This window comes from Pecten maximus, chromosome 4, assembly GCF_902652985.1.
Source record: "Pecten maximus chromosome 4, xPecMax1.1, whole genome shotgun sequence".
Taxonomy (NCBI): Eukaryota; Metazoa; Mollusca; class Bivalvia; order Pectinida; family Pectinidae; genus Pecten; species Pecten maximus.
This window is the reverse complement of record NC_047018.1, coordinates 43,345,045-43,372,956: the sequence shown is the minus strand read 5'-3', so window position 1 is coordinate 43,372,956 and position 27,912 is coordinate 43,345,045. Positions and strand designations below refer to the sequence as shown.

Genomic DNA, 27,912 nt, shown 5'->3' with positions numbered 1-27,912 from the left:
TAATATTTTTCACAGTAAACTAACCAATCACATACCATCATTTACTGTATAAATAGGTATGATGACATCATCAAATACAAAATTAATTTTGCTGGCTTCTTATTGGGGATGCCTTCTATTTCTTCAGCACCAGTAACGCACGCTGTACAGCTGTTTGAAATTAAATGAAGTATTCCTTCTTTCTTTATAAATGCCTAGTATACACACTTGTGAAGCACGGTATTTCAGCTCCTGTCTGGAATGTTAATGTGATAGTATATTCAGATTATTCTGTGTTGCAGGGAGGAGATGGATTCAGTAACTACAGAGTGAGAGCCAGGTTCGCCATTATGGAGAAGAGGTACAAGGAGGCAGAAGGAATCTATCTAGAACAGGTATGTACTGTCATATTTCATCAAAGTAATTCCTCTTTCATTGTTAAATTCATAGAATCTTATGCTGCTGTCGTTTTGACAGAAATCCAATTTTGACTGCTCACTTTTGAGTTGAAATTTGACTTCTTGATGCTGAAATCTGATATTTTGATATAGAATTTGAACATCTTAGTATTCAATATGTTGTGTGCATATAGTTTTTCTAAAAGAGAGAGGATAGCAGTATAACATGTAATGATCCGATAGTATGAATTAAAGATCTGTGGCCTAAGGATGTTAAGAATAGCAAAAATAGACTCAGTAAAAGTGTGTTCCTATGTTAAAAGCGTTGACAATTTGGCCATGTAAATATGAAGTGTTGAGTGTTAATTGATGTTTTATATAAAACTCTATCTGTGCTGTGTGTTACAGAACCACGTTGATGAGGCTATGGAGATGTACCAGGAGATGCACATGTGGGACGAGGCCATAGAAGTTGCCGAGGCCAAGGTTTGTCCCCACTTATACAGTTGTCAAATATGTTAAAGGGTGGTCTCTTGACAAAGTTGGTTTCTTAACAAAGGTGGTCTCTTAGTATAAGGTGGTCTCTTGACAAAGGTTGTCCCTTGACAAAGGTGGTCTCTTGACAAAGGTTGTCCCTTGACAAAGGTGGTCTCTTGACAAAGGTAGTTTCTTAACAAAGGTGGTCTCTTGATAAAGGTGGTCCCTTGTCGACAAAGGTGGTCTCTTTACAAAGGTGGTCCCTTGTCAGAGGTGGTCTCTTAGTGTAAGGTGGTCTCTTGACAAGAGTCCAAGGTTGTTTCTTGACAAAGGTTGTCCCTTGTCAAAGGTTGTTTCTTGACAAAGTTGGTCCCTTGACGAAGGTGGTCTCTTGACAAAGGTGGTCTCTTGACAAGAGTCCAAAGATTATTTCTTAACAGAGGTTGTCTTATATCAGAAGCAGTCATTTGCTAGAGATGGTCTCAACAAACAGTCTCTTGACAGAATAATAACATATTGTAAACTATTTGGTGCAGAGTAGGCGAGAAGTTGCTTTATAGTGTGTTTCCTGAGCAGATTCAACTGTACAATGTAAATACATGTATCTTAAAAGTCTTGTACAGAAACAAAACTGGGATATTCGGACATGACCAGAAACAAAAGCCTGGAAGCAAATTTGATTAAAATAGTTCTTGTGATATTCCCTTGTGGGTATTTGCATGTTCAGATTTAATATGATGAATCCCACAGACCCGAGACATTAGTATAAGTTTCTTAATCCATTGTTTCATTCATTGTAAAACATTTAATTATAATTTGACAGAACCACCCAGAACTGGAGAACCTGAAAAGGAGCTACTATGCCTGGCTAATGGAGACGGGCCAAGAGGAGAAAGCAGGAGAGGTAAAGTCTTAGGGCTGACTCTGAGTGGTGGAGGTCTGTCATAGATAGCTTCCTGGAAATTCCAAAATCACATTATAACCATATACAATGATATTCCATGCACTTGCAAGGGCATGCAATTTCCTATTAAAAGTACTAGTCAAAACAAAGTCTACATGCATAGTGTAAATAAAATCTGAAGACAACTTAATCTTCATTTTCTTTGTAAATATTGAAAATTTCAACGGCCTGGAAGTTTTAGCCAGTAGATTTTCTTTGTAAATATTGAAAATTTCAACGGCCTGGAAGTTTTAGCCATAGGCTGAGGCTAGTGAAATTGAACTATCCCTCAAATGAATTTTAAAATTAGTATTTAGCCATATCTGTAAGCCCAGTTATTGTACAAAAAAATTTCACTTCAGGTGAAAGAACGAGAGGAGGACAACATGGCTGCTATCAACATGTACATGAAGGCAGGACTACCAGCTAGAGCTGCCCGACTCGCCACAAGTCGTGAGGTAATGTAGTCATTATTAGCTGTATTGCTGGGAATTTGGTATATGGAATCTAATCTTTTAAAACTTGTATTGTGATAATGACTAGCAGGAGAGGTAATCTATGATATATAAAACAGTTGTTACCTTTTGCTGAAAGCTGTTACAAGAAAACACATATGGGACTGGGGTAGACATTTTGATAAATTACATGTGGTGAGGTGGGTTCAAATTAAAATCGCATCTATGTGTTGGTGGGTTTTGAAATAAATAAATAGATTCTGTTGTTTGGTGTATGTGATGTGTTTGTACCATTTTTAGCTCACCGGTTACATTTGTACGTCCACATCCCACTTTAAAGTTTTTGGGGTCAGTTTATGGAAAGCTTGTAAGTCCAAAAGTATACACCTCACACCCTTCTAATTTGGTTTATGCATTCAGGAGTGATGATATGGCTGCAAAATCATGCAGAAAAAATTTATGAGTTTTTCGCATTTAACCATTTTGTGGACTTAACTTTTTTAGCACCAAAATCCTTTTTAAAGTTTTTAGCACCAAAATCCTTTTTAAAGTTTTTGGGGTAAGATTTGTAAAGCTTGTAAGTCCATACCCTTCTTATTTGGTTTATACATCCATTAGAGGTCTAGGAGCAATATATTATGTGACGTACAATTTCACAATGACATGCTTATACATACATAAAAAATAAATGCATACTGTGATTGCTGCTGCCGGTGAGCTTTCGCAATCATTGATGACACTTATTTACATTAAAATTGCTTCTTTACGTGGATACTGTTCACAAAAAAGTGGATATGTGGGAGGGTCATCAAAATTTATGTCCCATATATGTTTTCCTGGATCAGCCCTGAGGTGAATATCAATGAAGAATTCATCTCGGTTCTATAATGTAATCTAAATTGTTTTCAAATGACCTACAAGAGAAACCTACACTGTATATCTATAGTGTGGATACAAATTTATAAAATAAATGATGTTATGTTTCCAATACAGGAGTTGATGTCAAATTCAGACCTCATCGCTAGAATCGCTTCCGAGTTAATCAAAGGAGAATTATATGAAAGGGTATGTATTTCATTTTACTAAGTAAACGACAACTTTTAATTAGAATTATTATCTCTTATTTTAGGTCGTTTTGATAGTCTGATTTCAAAATAAAAACTTGACTCTAGTTTTCTCCTTTTGTCCAGATAAATCCCAAAATTTACCAAAACTATTATTAATTGGTATTAAAAGACATTTTAAAAGGATCAATGCTGAAATTAAGGCTCTTGTTACTGATATATGTATTTCGATGACGTGTATTGATTTTGTACATTGTATTTTGATTTGTATATTGGTAGGCTGGAGACATGTATGAAAAGATACATGACCAACAGAGGGCCATGGACTGCTTCAAAAAGGGGAGAGCTTATCATAGAGGTAATAGAATGTCACTAGTAACTTATCCAACAAGCTTTGATTGTATTGATATATGAACTGATAATTTGATTTTTACTACTTAGCTGTTAAACTGGCGCGGAACTCGTACCCAGCTGAGGTAGTGAAGCTTGAGGAGGACTGGGGAGACTATCTGGTCCAGCAGAAACAGTTAGATAACGCCATCAGTCACTTTATAGAGGCCGGGTTAGTATGACAGTTAGATAACGCCATCAGTCACTTTATAGAGGCCGGGTTAGTATGACAGTTAGATAACGCCATCAGTCACTTTATAGAGGCCGGGTTAGTATGACAGATAACGCCATCAGTCACTTTATAGAGGCCGGGTTAGTATGACAGTTAGATAACGCCATCAGTCACTTTATAGAGGCCGGGTTAGTATGACAGATAACGCCATCAGTCACTTTATAGAGGCCGGGTTAGTATGACAGATAACGCCATCAGTCACTTTATAGAGGCCGGGTAAGTATGACAGTTAGATAACGCCATCAGTCACTTTATAGAGGCCGGGTTAGTATGACAGATAACGCCATCAGTCACTTTATAGAGGCCGGGTTAGTATGACAGTTAGATAACGCCATCAGTCACTTTATAGAGGCCGGGTTAGTATGACAGTTAGATAACGCCATCAGTCACTTTATAGAGGCCGGGTTAGTATGACAGTTAGATAACGCCATCAGTCACTTTATAGAGGCCGGGTTAGTATGACAGTTAGATAACGCCATCAGTCACTTTATAGAGGCCGGGTTAGTATGACAGTTAGATAACGCCATCAGTCACTTTATAGAGGCCGGGTTAGTATGACAGTTAGATAACGCCATCAGTCACTTTATAGAGGCCGGGTTAGTATGACAGTAGATAACGCCATCAGTCACTTTATAGAGGCCGGGTTAGTATGACAGTTAGATAACGCCATCAGTCACTTTATAGAGGCCGGGTTAGTATGACAGTTAGATAACGCCATCAGTCACTTTATAGAGGCCAGGTTAGTATGACAGTTAGATAACGCCATCAGTCACTTTATAGAGGCCGGGTTAGTATGACAGTAGATAACGCCATCAGTCACTTAGAGGCCGGGTTAGTATACAGTTAGATAACGCCATCAGTCACTTTATAGAGGCCGGGTTAGTATGACAGTTAGATAACGCCATCAGTCACTTTATAGAGGCCGGGTTAGTATGACAGTTAGATAACGCCATCAGTCACTTTATAGAGGCCGGGTTAGTATGACAGTTAGATAACGCCATCAGTCACTTTATAGAGGCCGGGTTAGTATGACAGTTAGATAACGCCATCGGTCACTTTATAGAGGCCGGGTTAGTATGACAGTTAGATAACGCCATCGGTCACTTTATAGAGGCCGGGTTAGTATGACAGTTAGATAACGCCATCAGTCACTTTATAGAGGCCGGGTTAGTATGACAGTTAGATAACGCCATCAGTCACTTTATAGAGGCCGGGTTAGTATGACAGTTAGATAACGCCATCAGTCACTTTATAGAGGCCGGGTTAGTATGACAGTTAGATAACGCCATCAGTCACTTTATAGAGGCCGGGTTAGTATGACAGTTAGATAACGCCATCAGTCACTTTATAGAGGCCGGGTTAGTATGACAGTTAGATAACGCCATCAGTCACTTTATAGAGGCCGGGTTAGTATGACAGTTAGATAACGCCATCGGGTCACTTTATAGAGGCCGGGTTAGTATGACAGTTAGATAACGCCATCAGTCACTTTATAGAGGCCGGGTTAGTATGACAGTTAGATAACGCCATCAGTCACTTTATAGAGGCCGGGTTAGTATGACAGTTAGATAACGCCATCAGTCACTTTATAGAGGCCGGGTTAGTATGACAGTTAGATAACGCCATCAGTCACTTTATAGAGGCCGGGTTAGTATGACAGTTAGATAACGCCATCAGTCACTTTATAGAGGCCGGGTTAGTATGACAGTTAGATAACGCCATCAGTCACTTTATAGAGGCCGGGTTAGTATGACAGTTAGATAACGCCATCAGTCACTTTATAGAGGCCGGGTTAGTATGACAGTTAGATAACGCCATCAGTCACTTTATAGAGGCCGGGTTAGTATGACAGTTAGATAACGCCATCAGTCACTTTATAGAGGCCGGGTTAGTATGACAGTTAGATAACGCCATCAGTCACTTTATAGAGGCCGGGTTAGTATGACAGTTAGATAACGCCATCAGTCACTTTATAGAGGCCGGGTTAGTATGACAGTTAGATAACGCCATCGGTCACTTTATAGAGGCCGGGTTAGTATGACAGTTAGATAACGCCATCAGTCACTTTATAGAGGCCGGGTTAGTATGACAGTTAGATAACGCCATCAGTCACTTTATAGAGGCCGGGTTAGTATGACAGTTAGATAACGCCATCAGTCACTTTATAGAGGCCGGGTTAGTATGACAGTTAGATAACGCCATCGGTCACTTTATAGAGGCCGGGTTAGTATGACAGTTAGATAACGCCATCAGGTCACTTTATAGAGGCCGGGTTAGTATGACAGTTAGATAACGCCATCGGTCACTTTATAGAGGCCGGGTTAGTATGACAGTTAGATAACGCCATCAGTCACTTTATAGAGGCCGGGTTAGTATGACAGTTAGATAACGCCATCAGTCACTTTATAGAGGCCGGGTTAGTATGACAGTTAGATAACGCCATCAGTCACTTTATAGAGGCCGGGTTAGTATGACAGTTAGATAACGCCATCAGTCACTTTATAGAGGCCGGGTTAGTATGACAGTTAGATAACGCCATCAGTCACTTTATAGAGGCCGGGTTAGTATGACAGTTAGATAACGCCATCAGTCACTTTATAGAGGCCGGGTTAGTATGACAGTTAGATAACGCCATCAGTCACTTTATAGAGGCCGGGTTAGTATGACAGTTAGATAACGCCATCAGTCACTTTATAGAGGCCGGGTTAGTATGACAGTTAGATAACGCCATCAGTCACTTTATAGAGGCCGGGTTAGTATGACAGTTAGATAACGCCATCAGTCACTTTATAGAGGCCGGGTTAGTATGACAGTTAGATAACGCCATCAGTCACTTTATAGAGGCCGGGTTAGTATGACAGTTAGATAACGCCATCGGTCACTTTATAGAGGCCGGGTTAGTATGACAGTTAGATAACGCCATCAGGTCACTTTATAGAGGCCGGGTTAGTATGACAGTTAGATAACGCCATCAGTCACTTTATAGAGGCCGGGTTAGTATGACAGTTAGATAACGCCATCAGTCACTTTATAGAGGCCGGGTTAGTATGACAGTTAGATAACGCCATCGGTCACTTTATAGAGGCCGGGTTAGTATGACAGTTAGATAACGCCATCAGTCACTTTATAGAGGCCGGGTTAGTATGACAGTTAGATAACGCCATCAGTCACTTTATAGAGGCCGGGTTAGTATGACAGTTAGATAACGCCATCAGTCACTTTATAGAGGCCGGGTTAGTATGACAGTTAGATAACGCCATCAGTCACTTTATAGAGGCCGGGTTAGTATGACAGTTAGATAACGCCATCAGTCACTTTATAGAGGCCGGGTTAGTATGACAGTTAGATAACGCCATCAGTCACTTTATAGAGGCCGGGTTAGTATGACAGTTAGATAACGCCATCAGTCACTTATAGGCGGGTAAGTAACGCCATCGGTCACTTTATAGAGGCCGGGTTAGTATGACAGTTAGATAACGCCATCAGTCACTTTATAGAGGCCGGGTTAGTATGACAGTTAGATAACGCCATCAGTCACTTTATAGAGGCCGGGTTAGTATGACAGATAACGCCATCAGTCACTTTATAGAGGCCGGGTTAGTATGACAGTTAGATAACGCCATCAGTCACTTTATAGAGGCCGGGTTAGTATGACAGTTAGATAACGCCATCAGTCACTTTATAGAGGCCGGGTTAGTATGACAGTTAGATAACGCCATCAGTCACTTTATAGAGGCCGGGTTAGTATGACAGATAACGCCATCAGTCACTTTATAGAGGCCGGGTTAGTATGACAGTTAGATAACGCCATCAGTCACTTTATAGAGGCCAGGTTAGTATGACAGTTAGATAACGCCATCAGTCACTTTATAGAGGCCGGGTTAGTATGACAGTTAGATAACGCCATCGGTCACTTTATAGAGGCCGGGTTAGTATGACGGTTAGATAACGCCATCAGTCACTTTATAGAGGCCGGGTTAGTATGACAGTTAGATAACGCCATCAGTCACTTTATAGAGGCCGGGTTAGTATGACAGTTAGATAACGCCATCGGTCACTTTATAGAGGCCGGGTTAGTATGACAGTTAGATAACGCCATCAGTCACTTTATAGAGGCCGGGTTAGTATGACAGATAACGCCATCAGTCACTTTAACGAGGCCAGGTTAGTATGACAGTTAGATAACGCCATCAGTCACTTTATAGAGGCCAGGTTAGTATGACAGTTAGATAACGCCATCAGTCACTTTATAGAGGCCGGGTTAGTATGACAGTTAGATAACGCCATCGGTCACTTTATAGAGGCCGGGTTAGTATGACGGTTAGATAACGCCATCAGTCACTTTATAGAGGCCGGGTTAGTATGACAGTTAGATAACGCCATCAGTCACTTTATAGAGGCCGGGTTAGTATGACAGTTAACGCCATCAGTCACTTTATAGAGGCCGGGTTAGTATGACAGTTAGATAACGCCATCGGTCACTTTATAGAGGCCGGGTTAGTATGACAGATAACGCCATCAGTCACTTTATAGAGGCCGGGTTAGTATGACAGTTAGATAACGCCATCAGTCACTTTATGGAGGCCGGGTTAGTATGACAGCTAAATAATTCAATCAGCATCTTTATCGAGTCTGAGTTAGAATAACAGTCCAAAGTGAGACATTCTGTAATGTATTAGCTTGATGGCGGTTGTCTTAGGAAGATGGAGTGAATCAGATATCACAGATCAGAGGTCAGGGTCATAAGTAAAAAGTCAATGTCACAGATCAGAGGTCAGGGTCATAAGTAAAAAGTCAATATCACAGATCAGAGGTCAGGGTCATAAGTAAAAAGTCAATATCACAGATCAGAGGTCAGGGTCATAAGTAAAAAGCCAATATCACAGATCAAAGGTCAGGGTCATAAGTAAAAAGCCAATATCACAGATCAGAGGTCAGGGTCATAAGTAAAAAGTCAATATCACAGATCAGAGGTCAGGGTCATAAGTAAAAAGTCAATATCACAGATCAGAGGTCAGGGTCATAAGTAAAAAGTTGATGTCACAGATTATATAGGTCAGGTTTATAAATAAAAGGTCATTTTCACAGGTCAGAGGTCATGGTTGAAAAAAATGTCAGGCAAATAATGCAATATTAAAACTATTAAGTTAACATGGTAATGAAGAGAAGCTAGATCAGTTGTCACTGGTAAAGAAAAGGATGATATCAGCTGGAGAGGGTATATTCAGGAAAATGAGGTGGAGGTGATTTTCTGTTATGGATGTTGATATTAATCATACTAAAGTATTCTTGGTATAATTGTAAATGTATCTTGATTACAGGGCAACAAAGAAAGCAGTTGAAGCCGCCATTAGCTCGAGACAATGGGCAAAGGCAGTTCAGATCCTAGAACTACAGGATCCATCCATGTCCGCCAAGTACTACAAGAAAATAGCGGATCATTACGCCACGACCGGTGAACTGGAGGTAAGTTGGAGGAATATGAATAATCACTTGTTTTTTCAGTTTAAGATTTCACATCTAATAACAATCCGATTGAAACTCAGATGGAGACTCTTGTGATTTATCGTAACTGTTGTAATGATTAAGAGATATACTGTAAACGTGGAAATTTACGCGAGCAGGAAATTTAGCCAATTATAAGGAGTACTTTTGATCGCAAAAATTACCCCCATGCATATAGTTACATATCGAAATTGGGAAATTGAACCCCCTGCGAAAATAACCATGGTTACAGTACGCAGCCACACCCAGATATTTGAACAATATATTTCACATTTTCGGGAATTTTGGATTCCTTTGTGACTGTACTATTTTTATATATTGATGACTATCATCATTACAGATGGCTGAGCGATACTATGTGGAGGCTGGCTGTACTAGAGAGGCAGTTGACATGTACAACAATGCTGGGCGATGGGAGATGGCTCATAAGGTGTGTTGATATGATAACAGATATTGCCGGAGCACAATTAACTGTAGATAATTAACCTAGTTAGCAGCTAGCCCAAGTAACCTCTTGCCCAAACATCAAAAGTTAGAAATTTTGATGGACACATGTCTAGTGTGGGGCCAGAATGTAACTCTATACTTATAAAAACATGAAATTAATTGCTAGCGAAGATTCAGAGTGAAATAACCAGTTTATTTATTTTTTGTGTCACAGCTGGCATCAGGTTACATGAAAGCAGACGATGTGGCCACACTATATATTTCCCAGGCTCGGCAGCTGGAGGACCAGGGCAAGTTCAAGGAGGCAGAAAAGTCAGTCCCTTTGTTTTGAAAATTGATTGTTGTCACAGTGGTGTTGATATAAAGACTTAAACTATGAAATGCTTTGGATTTAAAAATTATGCAGGTTGTATATAGCTGTAAAATTTATGAAATGCTTGTATTTTAAATATGCAGGTTGTATATATAGCTGTTAACATTTTATTTTTTGAAATTTTATTGATCTGAGCATTGCTTCCATATAAACAAGTCTTCATTAAGTGTTTGTAATTTAAACCTGCAGGTTGTACGTAGCTGTTACTGAGCCTGACATGGCCATCACGATGTACAAGAAACAGAAGATGTATGGTGATATGATTAAGTTGGTGAAAACCCACCATCCAGACCTCGTCAAGGATACACATGTCCATTTAGCCCAGGTCTGACCATGTCTTTTATCGTCATAAGAATTACAATAGACAGAAAAAATATGGAAGAGAGAATTCAAAGTAACCAAAATGTTAGCCACATTTGTGAAATGTTTTTGTCATTTATGAAGGCACTAATTAAATATTCTATTAATTCATAGTGTGAATTCCAAAAAATAGCATATGCCCAAAATTAAAGGCTAACAATACTGATCCAATCCATGTATTTTTCATATATCTTCCTGATTGGTACTTAATGTTTAGTCATTCTTGTTCTACATATTAATTACTGGTAAGCTAGGAGGTGAATTAAAATTTTTGCCATTGAAAAAATAATTTACATTTAATGTACTATTTTGATGTTTCTCAATATTTTATTGGTAAAAATATAATTAAAACATGCTTTAATACAGGGGAATGTTTGCAATAGTGTCATGATGAAAGGACATTTTGAGATTTTCCATTAATGGTTGCTTTGTAGGAGTTAATGGAGACAAATAACCTGCGACAGGCAGAACATCACTTCCTCGAGGCTGATGATTGGAAGGCTGCTGTCAACATGTACCGTACTCAGGATATGTGGGACGAGGCTCACAGGGTATGTTATACATAATCAGGGCCACCAGTGCAGGGAAATACAAATATGAACATTTACAATATATACTGTCATAATAGGTCACAATAGATTCATGTTGAATCTCGCACCATTGATAGAGCCTTGAGAAGCGGGCAGTATTGCCCCATAGTACCCATGTGTGTAGCCAATAGGATGTCACTATTACAGTGTTAGCACGGGCCTTGAGAAAGCCTTGAATTTCATTCTGGGCCTTGAAAAGCCTTGAATTTCATTCTGGGTCTTGAAAAGCCTTGAAAATTGGTTTACAGCCTTGAAAAATTCCTTGGAATATTAAGGTTTCATTAGGATAAGTGAAACCCTGGCCACTGATCATTTGGATTCAACCTTGTCTATGTCGCCTCCCCTACAGACGTTAATAATTACCTTGTCAAGTTGTATTTTGATCAAGTGGATAATTATAAGTTGCTTTTTTGTTCTCTTGTTCCCTCTCAAGATGACTTAGATAACAGGTAAAATGGACATTTAATTAAGACATTGAAAAAGCCTTGAAATGGCCTTGAATTTGGTTTGGCATAATCTGTATGAACCCTGTATTATGTCATGTGATATACTGATATTATTTGTGTAATTATAGGTGGCAAAGAATGCTGGTGGGGCCACAGCTGCCAAACAGGTGGCCTATCTGTGGGCTAGAAGCCTTGGTGGGGACTCTGCTGTCAAACTCCTCAACAAGTTTGGATTGCTGGAGGCAGCTATTGACTATGCTACAGAAAATTGGTGCGTTTTTTATTATTTTTAAAAAAAGTGGAGATAGAAAAAAATTGACATGTTTTTAAATTCATTTCTCTCCACAAGGAATTGCAGATCTCTGAAGGGAATAATGAACATCCAAATGCTTCAAAAGTGTAGTTGGAGGAATCAAGTCTCTCATTGTCCGGCGTAGGGAACTGCATTACCAATATGTTAACCCTAATTTTAATTCCTCATTGAGCTAAAATTCCCAGGGAATGATTGCCTTTTGTGGACAAGCATGCATTCTGATTTATTGAAAAAAAAATCTATATAATTCTAGCCATGGAAAGTTATTGTGTCTTTAGACTTAAGTGTCTTCTAGACCATGGTCAATTGACCATACAGTATATTAAGAAATGCATTCCATATTGAGGTTACAGACCATATTGGGTATAAAGAAAACAATTTGTTTGCTGTGACAAATAATAATGTAGAATTGATTGATTTGTACATTTATTTTGAATTCTCGTTTTCTTTCAGTGCATTTGATTTTGCTTTTGAACTGGCTCGCATAGCCATGAAAAATAAACTGCCAGAAATCCATCTCAAGCATGCCATGTACTTAGAAGATGAAGGACGATTTGCAGATGCTGAACGCGAGTTTATAAATGCACAAAAACCAAAAGAGGCTGTTCTAATGTGAGTGCAAAATTCAAATTTCTAAAATTGATTATAGTCGCTAAACTGATTTTATTTTATATGCAGTGATCAAATCAGACTGTTGATAATTAAAGAGAATAAAGAAACTGTATTTTTTGAATTTAACAGAAAACTTTGCTGAAATATTGGCTAAAGTGCAAATAAATGACAATCCTTTTTGTTAGGTATGTTCATAATCAGGACTGGGATTCCGCCCAGCGCGTGGCCGAGTCACACGATTCTGACTCTGTAGCTGATGTCCTGGTTGGACAGGCAAGGTTCGCGTTCGAGGAGAAAGATTATACGAGAGCTGAATCTTACTTACTACGTGCCCAGCGACCAGAGCTAGCAGTCAAGTATTACAAGGTAAAAATATGCTATCAGGTCAGCTTTTAGATAATGGTGAAATAAAAAAGTTTTTTTTTTTTTTTTATTATTATAAAATTCCAAATGTTTTGACAGATTGCCCTAATATTCTTGATTTATCAAATAGAGGTACATCTTATGGTGTGTTCTTGTTGTATGGCAATTCTTGATCAGAGAGTAATTTACATTATAATTTAATTTGTGTGTTGCAATCTTACTCCTAAAATATTTACATGAAATTGTGAAAGCCTCAATGTGAAATTTATCTCTAGAATTTTGCTGAATATTCATACATTGGTAAGCTGTAAAAAGTAATAAGGAATATCCCAGACAATACATAAAAAGGACGGGTAAAACATTACGAACTTCAAGAAAAGTAAAATTTGAAAATTATGACCTTGGCATATGGTATCTATTGTAAGAAAAAAAAGTACACTTTGGTTCACTTCATTACAGAAAGATATTTCATTCAAATATTTATACGTCGGTAAGCCTGTGTTTGTTGATAAGTCAACCCATGTTTGTTGCAGTTTTAAGTAAAATGCTTTTCCTTTATCTGTCAATTATCCCATACAAGTCAAAGTTGATAGATGGGTTAGTCTCCTGAGCTTACTACATGACAGATACGGTAACATGTAAACTGAAAAAAATTAATACAGTTTATCGATATATGCATTTTAAAAATCACTAATTATATTACACAAAGAAAACAAGACACAATGTCAGGTATAGGTAGTTCTGTACGTCCAGTGGTCTCCCTTGGGTATATTGTGTTGGTTTCCTGGGCTTACAACAGGATAAATACGGTAATGTGTATTCTAACAAATGTTACATTGTGTTGGCAGGAGTCGGGTATGTGGCAGGATGCCCTGCGGGTTTGTAAGGAGTATGTACCTCACAAGTTACAGGGACTTCAGGATGAGTATGACCGCGAGATGACAGACAAAAATACAAGGTAAGTTTTATTTTCAATAATTTTAAAAAATAGATGAAAGATTTTTCACCCATTTCAATATTAACATCAATGAATAGTTTTTAAAATAGATGAAAGATTTTTCACACATTTCAATATTAACATCAATGATATACATTTTCTGACAAAATATTGTACAAATTAGATCTGTTAACAGGAACAGAAGATTTTGTCAAAATCAATCTATCTATCTGTCAAAAATGTTTTTAAATGTAACAGTTCTTTTTTACTTAATTTGAGCTGCCCAGTTTTATATTTGACATAAAATGGTATACTTGTGGAGAGTTTGAATTCCAAACAATGATAACCAATAAAATGAGATATGTCAGTGATGATAAGATATTCATCCTCTTTTACAGAGGGGCAGAGGCTATGGTACAACAGGCGCGCGAGTGGGAGTCGTCGGGAGAGTACGCCAGGGCTATAGAGTGTTACCTCAAAGTTACACCACAGCTAACCACCGACACAAACCTCATAGAAAAATGCTGGATCAAGGTTAGACAAGCGAAAATCTGTTATGAAAACTGAATCTATCGTTATATAGTCTAAGCTGTCCTAAAGGCCCACTCTGTATACCAAACACTATTATCATAATTTAAAGACATGTTTTAATTTCTGATATAATTTGTTGTGTATTAACCTTTTTATAAGGCCATCAGTCTGTAAGGACAAATTTTCTTTGCTCCCTTGATTTTCCTTTACAGAAAGGTTTAACTATATCTTAATGCCATTAAGCTGCATGAATTCATTTTCATGAATGGATTTATCTAAACTTAACAGTATTAAGAAATCCAGATGCTATACCTGATTTCTTTTTTTTTTTTTTTTTTTACTATTCACAGGTTTATAACTGTTACAGACTGAGGTCGACATTATACAACTTTAAAATTTCAAGGCGCAATTACATAATGTACTTGAATGCAGGTGTGGTTATTTTTCAAAGAACTTATTAATGATATGTTTAAAAGTATTAAAATGAGCACAATTCTTATATTGTATTGAAACTTAACAGGCAGGTGAGCTTGCAATAAAATTCCTCGGACAGAACAAAGCCCAGACTGTGGTTGAGATTGTGGCGCCAAGATTAGCAGAAATGAGGAAGCACAGCAAGGTAAGCTTTGATTTCTGTTTAGAGAAAATGTTTGTAGAATCCTGTCTCAGTGTGTGATTCTATATTGGCGGAAGGCCCTTTGTAGATTAAAGCTTAATGAAACCTGGTGATTAATTTTCAGTTTTCTGCATTTTAAACCAAAAATGGAGTACATGTATTTAGGATTTTGTAAGAACATGTTTAAACACTGCATGTTAAGCAAGATGTCAAATGAAAGGAATGCTAAATAGTTAAAAGTTTTGAAGAAAATCTGTTCTTTTTGATAAATCATACTTTGTAATACCCCTACCTTGGATTTTACTCCTGTTTGTTTTGAAAAAGGGAAGTTCTGTTCAGTATACAATATTCATCATGTCTGTTTGTCCGTCCATCCATCCACATTCTCTTTTCTAGGACATAGTCTGCAAACCTAGGAGGATCTTAGGAAGTCAATGTGTCATGTACCAGAAGTTAGTCACTGTGGGCTACATTTTGACTTTTGACATCTTTATGACAAAATCATTTTGTGACTGTATCAGTATTTGAATGTATTACGGAAATTGTCTTGATAATTTTTGTGTGATAATAGTATTAAGTATTTTTTTTTTTTTTTTTTTTAAATGTTTAGGCAGCAGAACTTTATCTCAGTGCTGACTTAATCAAAGAAGCCATAGACATGTTTATGGCTGGTGAGGACTGGAACAAAGCCAAGAAGGTCGCCAAGGAGTTAGAACCAAGGTAATCCATATACAAAGTCTGTGAAATCATAACCCTCCGCTGAAAATACTTCGAGTCAATGCTATCATGTGGCCTATTCAGGAGGGAAAATTTTACTGTTGATACAATATATTAACTTCTCAACACAGGATAATGTACATTTCATTCGGAGGCAAATGTTTTGAAGTTTGTATGATCTCCATGTTTGTGGAGTTAGTCTCTCCCCTTTTCTTAACGACTAGGCCCTTTTATACCTCTGTCAAATTCCATTGGAATAGACCCTCTATTTAGCAATATAGTCCCCCTGTCATTATCGGTCTGATTTTTCTAATTTCATTATTGACCTTTCATTTAAAAGAAATTGCACCATTAATTGTTTTCTGTAGATTGGAGGCCTATGTTGATGAACGCTACAAAGACCACTTGAAAAATCAAGGAAAGGCAGAAGCTGTAAGTAAGAGTCTCTACAATGGAACCATTGTCATAAATTTATGTTACATAATAATCTAATTAAGGGATAGGGTTACTTTGAAAAAAATGCATCAATATCTTCTCTGCATAGCTCCTATAACTTAGGATATTTTTTCATGTAATATCTAGAAAAATGTGTATTTGATAAATTCAAAATGATATTGTGACATTCCTTTTGGCAGTTTCAAATTGGCCATTGTTGATGTTGCTGGGGCACTGGACATACATCAATATCTTCTCTGCATAGTTCCTATAACTTAAAATACTTTTTATGGAATATTTATAAACAAATGTATATTTGGTAAATCCAAAATGATATCGTGACATTCCTTTTGGTATTTTACAGCTGGCCAGTGTCGACGTTGTTGGAGCACTAGATATGTATGCTGGCAAGGGTGAATGGGAAAAATGTCTACAAACAGCAGAACAACAGGTAAAGCCTAACCCATCAGGAGGAACACATTAACCAGTATTCAGTCCATCCCTATATAAAAAATTTACATATTCTTCATTTTACTTTCCTTGACTGATTCAAAATTTTTAAAATCAACTGAATAGCTCCTAATATTAGCTAATATGTTGAGGTTTCATGGGTATTTAAAATTTTGTGCAGCATTTCATTGTAAAAATTTTGCAAAATACTAGTGAACAAGTCTAGACATTTGTGAAACGTTTACAGAGATTATAACTCAAGATACAAATAATTGTTGTGTTATGGCATTTATTTTTGCGTTATATTTAATGAGAGTGGATATATTTGAATTAATCCATGATAAATAGTACAGATACATATATTTGTTGTGGTTTAGTATTCATTTTTGCATTATAATTAATGACTTCCACAGTGGATATATTTGAATTTATCCATGATAAATTGTACCAACTGTCCAGTATTGAAAATTTATGTTTGACAGAACCCTACAAGTTATATTTCTTTTGTACAGTACTAAGAGTTTTCATTTTAAAACCTAACTATTTAAAATTTATATTTGACAGAATCCCAAGGTTCTACACAAGTATGCTGCGTTGTATGCCACAGATCTTATCAAAGGAGGTGAAAGTCGAAAAGCTTTGGATATTTACGTCCGATATGGAGCGCCTGCAAATGCCCAGGTAAAGCATGGAACTGGACACCTGCTTTAATTAAAACAGAAACTTTAATTAAAACAGAAACTTTAATTAAAACAGAAACAATTATTTTGTAATAGTAATATAAGCCAGGAAAGTGAAGATTCAAAGTTTTACTGAAGTCTGAATTTTAAGATAAAAAAGTTGGACACATTTGGTAAATTTCTTAGATAAGTTGATATTTTTTCTTAATTGAAGCAGCTTTCCCATGTGGATGTTCAAGCTAGAAATCACTTCTCCTGGTTAAATTGTTTCATGAAACTGGTTTACTAGGGAACATAATGCTTGATTTTCTGTATGTGTTGGGTGGTCAATGAACACATTAAATATGTTCTATTTTGCAATCATATTATTTCATTTGTAATCAAAATCAATATTGTTTGCAAAATTTCACATTGTTCTTAATTTTTCCTGCAGAATTTCAACATATACAAGCGTATATTTAGTGACGTTGTAAACACACGAGACTTGAATCGACCTGAAGCCTACAGAATATGGGCGGACCTGAGAGATGTATTCTATGATTTAGTGAGTTCTGTTCTCCGTTCTGCCAGTCTTATAACACAAGTGAAAACAACAATCTCTACCAATCAGAGCATAGGATATCTTTAAATTCTTTTATCTTACTAATATTTTACACACTGTACAAATGCCAGTCATTGGCAGTGAATTTTAACTTGCCTCTTTAGCATTTGATTAAAATCATGTTGTTGACATTAATTTATAGGCCTCTTTCATCTACTTTGAAGTAAAAAAGCCCCTCATCTCAGATACTTGTCCTGGTTGAAATAAAAAAATAATCTCCCTCGTTATTCTTCAGGAGAAAATGTGTGGAAAAAAGCATCACGAACAAACCTTTCTACTGTTGTTAATTTCCATTCTAATTAACTGTGAAATTAGATGTGTTCATAGAACCATTATGAGCAATCATTGTTTCCAATATTTTGAAGCAGTTTATTTGAAAATTGATAATGATTGGTTAAAAAAACCCATGCCCTTGTCTGTTTTTTCACCAACAAAATGAGAAAAAAAATAAACTCACTCTCTCATCTCTTTTTAGGAAATTTGCCAGAGAACCAAGTAATTAATTTGACTAAGCCTTAGCAATTTACCAATTTTATAGTGTACCTATTTGATTTAGATTTTTTGGCATAACTTATTGTAATACAGACAAATCTTGTTAATATCTTGAGCTCAAAGAACCCACTTTTGATGGTTCCAATGATAAAAATGCTGATATACTTGGGAATCTCAGTTTTTGTATGGCCCCCATAGACTTTGTGATAACGAGGTCTAACTGTATTTTCTTAAGTGAAGTATCAAGAACATATTTTGAATTAACATTTTCAATAATTTTAGTTTTTTTGTACTGAAATAAAGTTTAAAGTTGGGGGTGCGCAAATTACACGGGTTTTTATGGTAAGTAGATTTGATCATTAACAAAATATGTGTATTATGTTTTCAGAATGAGAACATGGGAAAGTCTAATGAAAGTGGTTCTCCCCAACATAACGAGTTTGAGTGGATGTTGCTCATTGCTCACTATTATGCCACACGGTCCGCAGCTATGGCTCACAAATCCCTGGACAGTGTGGCCACCAAGTTGTCTGTGTCACTGCTGCGGCACACAGACATCATACCAGCTGACAAGGCCTTTTACGAAGCGGGCATGATGTGTCGGGTATGTCAGCAAAATACTAAAAACTGTAACATGAATAATTTCTTTTTCATCAAAATGTGTCGGTTCAGGTTTCTAGTGCATTTTATATATCACAAATATTGTTACACAATCTATCATGGGGCCACATTGGCCGAGTGGTTAAGGTGTCCTGACACTTTATCACTAGCTCTCCACCTCTGGGTTGCCTGTTGCCTGGTACTGACCGTAGGCGGTGGTTTTTCTCTGGGTACTTCGGCTTTCCTCCACCTCCAAAACCTGGCATGTCTTTAACTGACCATGGCTGTTAATAGGACGTTAAAAAACATAAAGCAAACCAATAAACCAAACCAAATCTATCCACCTGTCTGTCTAAAAATTTTATCAAGAAATTTTGCAATATTGGCCATACACTCATTAAGGTTGTATGATATTTTGCATGAAAGTTCTTTTGAGATGAAATGTCATTGCTATACAGTCATACTGAAAAAGTGGATAATCATTATCTTTTATTTAACAGCTTATCTCATGTTTGAACTTTTTAAACAATTGTATTAGTTTGATTGTCAGGATTCCATTTTAGCAACAAATAAACCATAAAATTTCAATGTTGTGTTCAATGACATTCAATTGAATTTCAGGCTATAGATGAAATATAATTTTGAGAATTTCAAAGTTTCTGACAGTTGATAATTAATATATTACTTAGACATCTTCATCAAAACTACAAAATGAAATCCCTTCATAAGATTTTCATTAATTCTTGTAATTAATGAATCATACATTTTCATGTTCAGAAGGAGCTGTAGTAAGAGTTAGTTTCTGGCAGTTTATAATGTTCATAAATGGAAAAAATGTCCTCAAACACGATACACATCTGAACATTATATGTAATAGTGTCTGTAGTCAGAACTTTATGACTTCTTCTTTGGAACCATAACCCCCAGAGTCATAATATTTGACCTGCTGCCTGCTTTGATGAGTAGTAACAGTTTTCTTCAAATGTATGACTTTTTACTTTTAAGTGAAATAAGTCGGAATGACCTATAAATTGTGTTTTTGAAATATATATATTTTTGTTTGTCTTTGGTTCAACATCCTTGCAAAAGCCAATACATATGAGGAAGGTTTTTTTTATTACACAGCAAAATTGAAATTCCTAGTAATACTTGATATTGGGCCTGTAGCATGCTGGGGTAAAGGGCTACAAAGTTTGTTCAAATAAATGACCTTGACCTTCATTCAAGGTCACAGGGGTCAAATAGGCTATAATCTTCAAACGACTTCTTCTCAATAACCAAGAGGCCCAGGGACTTGATATTAGGCCTGTAGCATGCTGGGGTGAAGCACTACCAATTTTGTTCAAATAAATGACCTTGACCTACATTCAAGGTCACAGGGGTGAAATCGGCTCAAATCTGTAAACAATAATTTTGCGATAGCCAAGAGCCTCCAAGACCTGATATTAGGCCAATAGAATGCTGGAATGAAGGACTAGAAAATTTTTAATATGAATAAAACTAGCTTACAATGATATTTGAATAAAGAGGTAATCAACATAGTATCTTTAGAAATGACTTCAATCAACTTCAAAGTTGCTGTAGAGCCAGGTGAGCGATACAGGCCCATTGGGCCTCTTGTCTACTTTAAAATGAAAAAAGGCCCCTCATCTCAGATATTTTTCCTGGCTGAAATAAAAAAATAATCTCCCTCGTTATTCTTCAGGAGAAAATGTGTGGAAAAAAGCATCACAAACAAACTTTTCTACTGTTGTTAATTTCCATTCTAATTAACTGTGAAATTAGATGTGTTCATAGAACCATGATGATCAATCATTGTTTCCAATATTTTGAAGCAGTTTATTTGAAAATTGATAATGATTGGTTAAAAAAAACCATGCCCTTGTCTGTTTTTTCACCAACAAAATGAGAAAAAAAATAAACTCACTCTCTCATCTCTTTTTAGGAAATTTGCCAGAGAACCAAGTAATTAATTTTACTAAGCCTTAGCAATTTACCAATTTTATAGTGTACCTATTTGATTTAGATTTTTTGGCATAACTTATTGTAATACAGACAAATCTTGTTAATATCTTGAGCTCAAAGAACCCACTTTTGATGGTTCCAATGATAAAAATGCTGATATACTTGGGAATCTCAGTTTTTGTATGGCCCCCATAGACTTTGTGATAACGAGGTCTAACTGTATTTTCTTAAGTGAAGTATCAAGAACATATTTTGAATTAACATTTTCAATAATTTTAGTTTTTTTGTACTGAAATAAAGTTTAAAGTTGGGGGTGCGCAAATTACACGGGTTTTTATGGTAAGTAGATTTGATCATTAACAAAATATGTGTATTATATTTTCAGAATGAGAACATGGGAAAGTCTAATGAAAGTGGTTCTCCCCAACATAACGAGTTTGAGTGGATGTTGCTCATTGCTCACTATTATGCCACACGGTCCGCAGCTATGGCTCACAAATCCCTGGACAGTGTGGCCACCAAGTTGTCTGTGTCACTGCTGCGGCACACAGACATCATACCAGCTGACAAGGCCTTTTACGAAGCGGGCATGATGTGTCGGGTATGTTAGCAAAATACTAGAAACTGTTACATGAATAATTTCTTTTTCATCGAAATGTGTCGGTTCAGGTTTCTACTGCATTTTATATATCACAAATATTGTTACACAATCTATCATGGGGCTGCATTGGCCAAGTGGTTAAGGTGTCCTGACACTTAATCACTAGCTCTCCACCCCTGGGTTGCCTGTTGCCTGATACTGACCGAAGGCCAGTGGTTTTTCTTCGGGTATTCCGGCTTTCCTCCACCTCCAAAACCTGGCACGTCCTTAAATAACCCTGGCTGTTAATAGGACGTTAAACAAAAACAAACCAAACAAACCAAACCTGTTAATAGGACGTTAAATAAAATAAAGCAAACCAATAAACCAAACCCAATCTATCTGCCTGTCTGTCTAAAAATTTTATTAAGAAATATTGCAATATTGGCCATACACTCATTAAAGATGTATGATATTTTGCATGAAAGTTCTTTTGAGATCAAATGTCATTGCTATACAGTCATACTGCAAAAGTGGATAATCATTATCTTTTATTTAACAGCTTATCTCATGTTTGAACTTTTTAAACAATTGTATTAGTTTGATTGTCAGGATTTCATTTTAGCATCAAGTAAGCCATAAAATTTTAAAGTTGTATTCAATGACATTCAATTGAATTTCGGGCTATAGATGAAATATAATTTTGAGAATTTCAAAGTTTCTGACAGTTGATAATTAATATATTACTTAGACATCTTCATCAAAACTACAAAATAAAATCCCTTCATAAGATTTTCATTAATTCTTGTAATTAATGAATCATACATTTTCATGTTCAGAAGGAGCTGTAGAAAGAGTTAGTTTCTGGCAGTTTATAATGTTCATAAATGGAAAAAATGTCCTCGAAACACGATATACATCTGAACAAAATATGTAATAGTGTCTGTAGTCAGAACTTTATGACTTCTTTAGAACCATAACCCCCAGAGTCATAATATTTGACCTGCTGCCTGCTTTGATGAGTAGTAACAGTTTTCTTCAAATGTATGACTTTTTACTTTTAAGTGAAATAAGTCGGAATGACCTATAAATTGTGTTTTTGAAATATATATATTTTTGTTTGTCTTTGGTTCAACATCCTTGCAAAAGCCAATACATATGAGGAAGGTTTTTTTTTATTACACAGCAAAATTGAAATTCCTAGTAATACAAAATGTCGATTATGATGAAGTAGGATAATGGCTGGTGAGGTGTAACTGTTGTGTTGTAAAAAGATTTTATTTTATAATTTCAGGCCACTACTCAAGAAAACATGGCGTTTGTGTTTCTGAACCGATACTTAGATATCTCAGAGGTAGGTACCATAACCACTAACCCACAATATTAGAAATATCAATGTTACTCATTAGAACAGCTGTTACTAATATAATTTCATGAATCAAAACTAAATATTTATTTTTTACTACTTTTTTCCAAAGCCATATAGCATATTATTACTGTAAAAGGCTTCAAAGCTTGCCATTTTGAATACAAATTAACTGTGAAGACGTTTTGGTTTTAGGCAATAGAGGAAGGTTCCCTGGACATGTTGGACCATACTGATTTCCAGGACACAGATATTCCGTTTGAAATACCACTTCCAGAGAAAGCTCACCTCGCAGTAAGTATAGTTTTCAGCAAATGTGACAATAGTGGTCAATTTTACTCAAACATTATTATGAAGATTTGATTAAAAACTTTCAAAACTTTACATTTATTGATTACAAATATAAGTTAATCCATATAGTGGATTTTTTTTTCTTTTTGCCGTTTTAGATTTGTCAACACACTCATAGATACCTTACTACTAGCAGTTATATTTGATTTCATTTCAACAAATTTTATTGTACAAAAATACACAATAGGATCAGATAACATGCTAAGCCTATATAAATCTTCTCTAGGTATAAAGAGATAATTTTGAAATTTAGATAAAAATAACAGATTGAAGCAGATAAATATGTATATGTCATATTTGTACTGATAAACTGTTACTGGCTAAAGGGAGGTAATAACTTCATTTAAATTTGCAATTTGTATACCCTAAAGTAGATTTTATTAAAAATATATTATTAAAATTTCAAAGAGATATATTTGATTTGCTTTATTTGTGATTTTGGTGCTTTGACAAGTTTACTCTTTGATAACACCATGTGTAGTCACCTTAGTATATCATGTGTATAAAATAAATGTGAATAATTAATTTCTGGATGAAAATTATAAAATTACCATAAAAGATATATTAACATCATCTTAAAAGTTATGTAATTAATGAAAACTGCCAACAATGAGAGGGTAGGGGTTACAGAAATAAATTATCACCAAATTTAGGGGCAAGGTAAAAAATCTCCACCCTAGGGATGAGATTCTTAAATATCTTTACACCGGACTGTACATTAAAGTCCTATATCCCTGCGTTGAGAGTTATCCATGCTGCAACGAAAATGAGGATGTGATTTTATCGGTTATTGTTGTTTTTAGAGCCAACAACACGAGGATATCAAAGAGTGGGTGTTAGCTGTGTCTATGGACCAGAAAGTGGAACAGGTGCTGCCCCGCGATGAGAGGAATGTGTACGAGGCTTCTCTAATGGCCCCAGACACTGGTATCCGCTCACTCCCTTGTGTAATCACAGGTAGGACTATCCTTAACAGGGATTTGATATTTTCTTGGATTAAAAAAAATAACAATAAGATTTTATCGAAAATAAAAGTATGAAATTTCTGATCACTGTGACCCTGAAAGTCATCTTTCTTTCTTTCATTGTTTTGATAATAAATCTTTGTATTCGTTTACAAGTAAACAATTTTTGTTGTTGTTTTGTTATCTGTGATAAGTTGTCTCCCCTGCGATAAACTTGTAAATTTTGCAATCTTACTTCATAGGTATTAAAAGACATCCTTCTGCTTATCTTTTCCCCCCTCATACCATGGCAATTCAATGATATTATCTTAATGGAATCCGCAATTAAGATCAGATTGGTCTTGAATTCTTCAGCCAAAATGACTTCATATAGTAACGCCATTCATTGTTTGCAATCAATGTCCTTGCTGATTTGATTCATTCGTAGAACATAGCGAAGCATTTCCATGACCTGGATCAAAATGATGTAACAATCACGTCATGTGATCTTGACATGCATCTATCTGCAATGTATTCAGTGTTGTGGGGTCAAAGGTCACACTTGATAGCCTTTGAGGGTAATGTAGGGGTAGAATGTATGTAAGTCCTGAATGACTTTTGTTTTGATTTGTTGACAGGTTACCCTGTGTTGAGAAATCAACTGGATTTCAAACAGGCAGGAAAAGTTGCAAACAAAGATGATTGGAATAAGTTCTTAATGGCCACAAAGGTAAGACATTGCTTCAGGCTGTTTTAGGTTGACAAGAAGAATTGGGGAAATTCTGATCTAATTCAGGCCCTGCACATATTTTTTAATTAGCACCATCATGCTATTACTAAATTTTCACAATACATTCATTTGAAATATTGTGAAAATTTCAATGTTTCTCTGTTTTATGCCTCTTTATGATTCTTTTAAATCCTTAGACTTGTATTTTAGTCCTGGCCAAATTTTACAGAAAATTCTAGAGTGACCATCAGTGTTACTTGGGATTTTAAGTAAAACATTTCAACACAAACTAGAAATCTGATTACTGATAGAATTTTGTCAAGTATGACAGGATCGCCAATCCATGTATAAACATGATTGATTTGATAGTTCTGAGTGTGGTAGATTTGTTTGCTGATGTAGTCCTGAATTTAAGTTGGGCCAAAAGTTATGAGTTGGTCCAATGAAAACATAAAATGATTTTTATTTTTTTTTTTTTTTAATTTTGCTGGAGATGTAGATTCTTTAGATAAATACTGTTTTTGATTATTTACAGGAGGAATTTATTTTATGTGAGACATATTAAAAATTTCCAAAAAAGTTCAATAATTACCAAAGAATGGATCTGCTTTCATTTGGCATATGATCATTTGAAAGTCAATAAGTCCATCATGAAAACACTGTTGACCTGATGCTGACTAGTAAACACTCCTTGGTATGATATTATGCAGACCTATTGCGATTGTTACTTGATGTAGATATTTATCCCAGATAATAAATAAACATGTCATAGATTGTTTTTCTCAATTAACTTATTGTTTTTTGTCCTGTTGTAGGTTTCCCACAGCACAGAGCTCCAAGACGTCCTAAAGTTTATTGGAGTCTGGTGTGGAGCGACACCTAATCCCACCTACTCCTTCCAGTAGTAATTGACTCTTCGGCAAATTTTTTCTGCTACCGATAGTTAAAGCTGTTTTATTTGTCTCGTGGGATCACACCTTTGTTCTGTATCCCTCAGAGTAATTTCTTCAGAAGATTTTTCTATTAAACCGTCCATTTACCTTCAAACTGACAACTTGGTTTTGCCAGCAAAGTTTATTAAACTGTTAATCGACTTCTGTTGGGAATAAGAAAGGAGTTTCATCAACCAGAAAACATGGTGGTCATAAAAGGTGCTTTTTCTCTACCTGTTACAGAATCATCTGGCAGATTTTATCTTCAACACAAGGTTCTGGAGGATATAGATAAAAGTGTTCAATAATTCTTGTGTATAACATTTCGTTCAAACTTTTCGTTATGCATATTAGTTATGCATATTATGTTCAAGTGAAAACACCTTGAACGAGTTTGTGTTTCAAGGTGTTTGGACCAAGGTCTCTTACTATTCATAGAAACTTTCTTTTTCACTTGTGAGAAATCATTTCAGAAAGAATTTGATAAAACTTTATATCAGTGGTCCGGTATGAGAATACCTTGAACGAGTCTGTGTTTAAGGGTATTTGGACCAATGTCAAGGTCACTTTTGACAATTCATAGAATTATGGCCAAGTGGATGATTATATAAGAGACAAAAGTGCACAAAAGGAGATTCATTTGTGATGACTAAATTATTATACTGGAGAAAAACCAGTTTGTACCATAATTTCCTTATGTAAACCTTTACAATATCTGTAAAACAGGACACTGACGTTTCTCCTCTAAAACCTTTTGAAAATAAATATCATTCAGTTGACTTCTGATATAAGGAAATATACTTGATCTGGCTTTGAGGTAGATATATGGATTTAATATGGATGTTAATCTCTAAACTGTTCCTAGTACTTTGATATACCTGTGTCAGAGAATTCCATTTACTTTTCTAAAATCGTGCTGTATGTGTAATTTGACTGTGATAACACAATGTTTGCATCTGGACGAGAAATATATTTATGTCTTTAAATCCGTCCATATAGAAATTCCAGATGTCAAGAAGAGCCGTTGGTCAATGTACTTTTTAAATGAAGATGTTGTTAGACAGATCGGTCAAAGTCTAGTTTTAAAAACATTTTTTTTTGTCCGAAATCACTCATACATTTTGTTGTGTAATTTATTAATTTATTGTAAAATAAAAAGTGATACTAGAAAAACAATTTAGCCTTTGTTGTTTTAGAGAATAGCTGAGAAATGCAGGTTAATTAATCTTTACATAATCTTTACAGAATATTTCTTCTTTAATTGAGATCTAGATAATTTGACCTTTATTCAGAAGAATCCTTGGGGGAAGGGAACCCAATTTGCATAATTGGTAGGTCTGGATAATAACGCTCATGTAGGGTATATGCCTGACTTCAATTTAGACAGTAAGGTGTATGAATATGCCAGCTGTATAACACTGCATACTGTAAGAGGCGACTAAATATAGCCATACCTATCTGCCGGATAAGGGAAGTTCTTCTGATGTCTTCTATTTAGGTGATATTGTTGTAAAAACAAAATAAGTAAGACCTGTTGCATCCCACTGTCATCCTCGATACTCCAGGGGTTATGCTTTTGCTCGTGTTTTTCTCAATTAAGTGCTAAACAGAGGTAAAATTCTTAGGGGTCTCAATATATTTTCTATTAAAACATCCATTCATACGTCTCTAACATCTGTCAAAAGCATCAAAATAACCCAACACACGTAGACGTATAGGAAAACACTTCAGCAGTCTAGGCAAACTCACCATATACCATTCATTTATTCTGTCCAACTTCAACTTCTGTCCAATTACATAATACTTCAGCGCTGAAACAAAAAGAAAGACAAATTCAGGAAAGGGCACCGAGATTCATATACAACAATCATGAAGACACCTACGAAAATTTACTAGCCCGTTCAAAATTACCTTCTTTCAAAATTAGGGGACTCTGATTTTTGCCATGGAAGTATTTCAAAATCATCAATAAACAAATACCAAGCACACGATCTGATCAACACTACAGAAAAATCACACACATTTAGATAACACAACA

General features: G+C 35.9%; 1 protein-coding gene across 1 annotated transcript in view; it reads left to right on the top strand.

The window, feature by feature from the left end:
* The window catches only part of LOC117326163 (intraflagellar transport protein 172 homolog), a 43,550-nt gene extending 16,500 nt beyond the window's left edge, over positions 1-27,050 (top strand). Inside the window, exons 20-48 of the mRNA XM_033882802.1 lie at positions 282-374; positions 786-863; positions 1,678-1,758; positions 2,160-2,255; positions 3,246-3,317; positions 3,596-3,674; positions 3,758-3,878; positions 9,260-9,404; positions 9,784-9,873; positions 10,105-10,202; positions 10,453-10,588; positions 11,058-11,174; positions 11,788-11,930; positions 12,426-12,584; positions 12,770-12,950; positions 13,796-13,905; positions 14,283-14,418; positions 14,936-15,034; positions 15,642-15,751; positions 16,117-16,180; positions 16,548-16,634; positions 17,198-17,314; positions 17,747-17,857; positions 18,795-19,010; positions 22,846-22,905; positions 23,113-23,211; positions 24,072-24,225; positions 24,851-24,942; positions 25,758-27,050. Coding sequence (XP_033738693.1) covers positions 282-374; positions 786-863; positions 1,678-1,758; positions 2,160-2,255; positions 3,246-3,317; positions 3,596-3,674; positions 3,758-3,878; positions 9,260-9,404; positions 9,784-9,873; positions 10,105-10,202; positions 10,453-10,588; positions 11,058-11,174; positions 11,788-11,930; positions 12,426-12,584; positions 12,770-12,950; positions 13,796-13,905; positions 14,283-14,418; positions 14,936-15,034; positions 15,642-15,751; positions 16,117-16,180; positions 16,548-16,634; positions 17,198-17,314; positions 17,747-17,857; positions 18,795-19,010; positions 22,846-22,905; positions 23,113-23,211; positions 24,072-24,225; positions 24,851-24,942; positions 25,758-25,847 — 3,234 coding nt within the window. The 3' untranslated portion in view covers positions 25,848-27,050. The remainder of the gene's footprint in view (positions 1-281; positions 375-785; positions 864-1,677; positions 1,759-2,159; positions 2,256-3,245; positions 3,318-3,595; positions 3,675-3,757; positions 3,879-9,259; positions 9,405-9,783; positions 9,874-10,104; positions 10,203-10,452; positions 10,589-11,057; positions 11,175-11,787; positions 11,931-12,425; positions 12,585-12,769; positions 12,951-13,795; positions 13,906-14,282; positions 14,419-14,935; positions 15,035-15,641; positions 15,752-16,116; positions 16,181-16,547; positions 16,635-17,197; positions 17,315-17,746; positions 17,858-18,794; positions 19,011-22,845; positions 22,906-23,112; positions 23,212-24,071; positions 24,226-24,850; positions 24,943-25,757) is intronic.
* Positions 27,051-27,912: the final 862 nt, after the last annotated feature.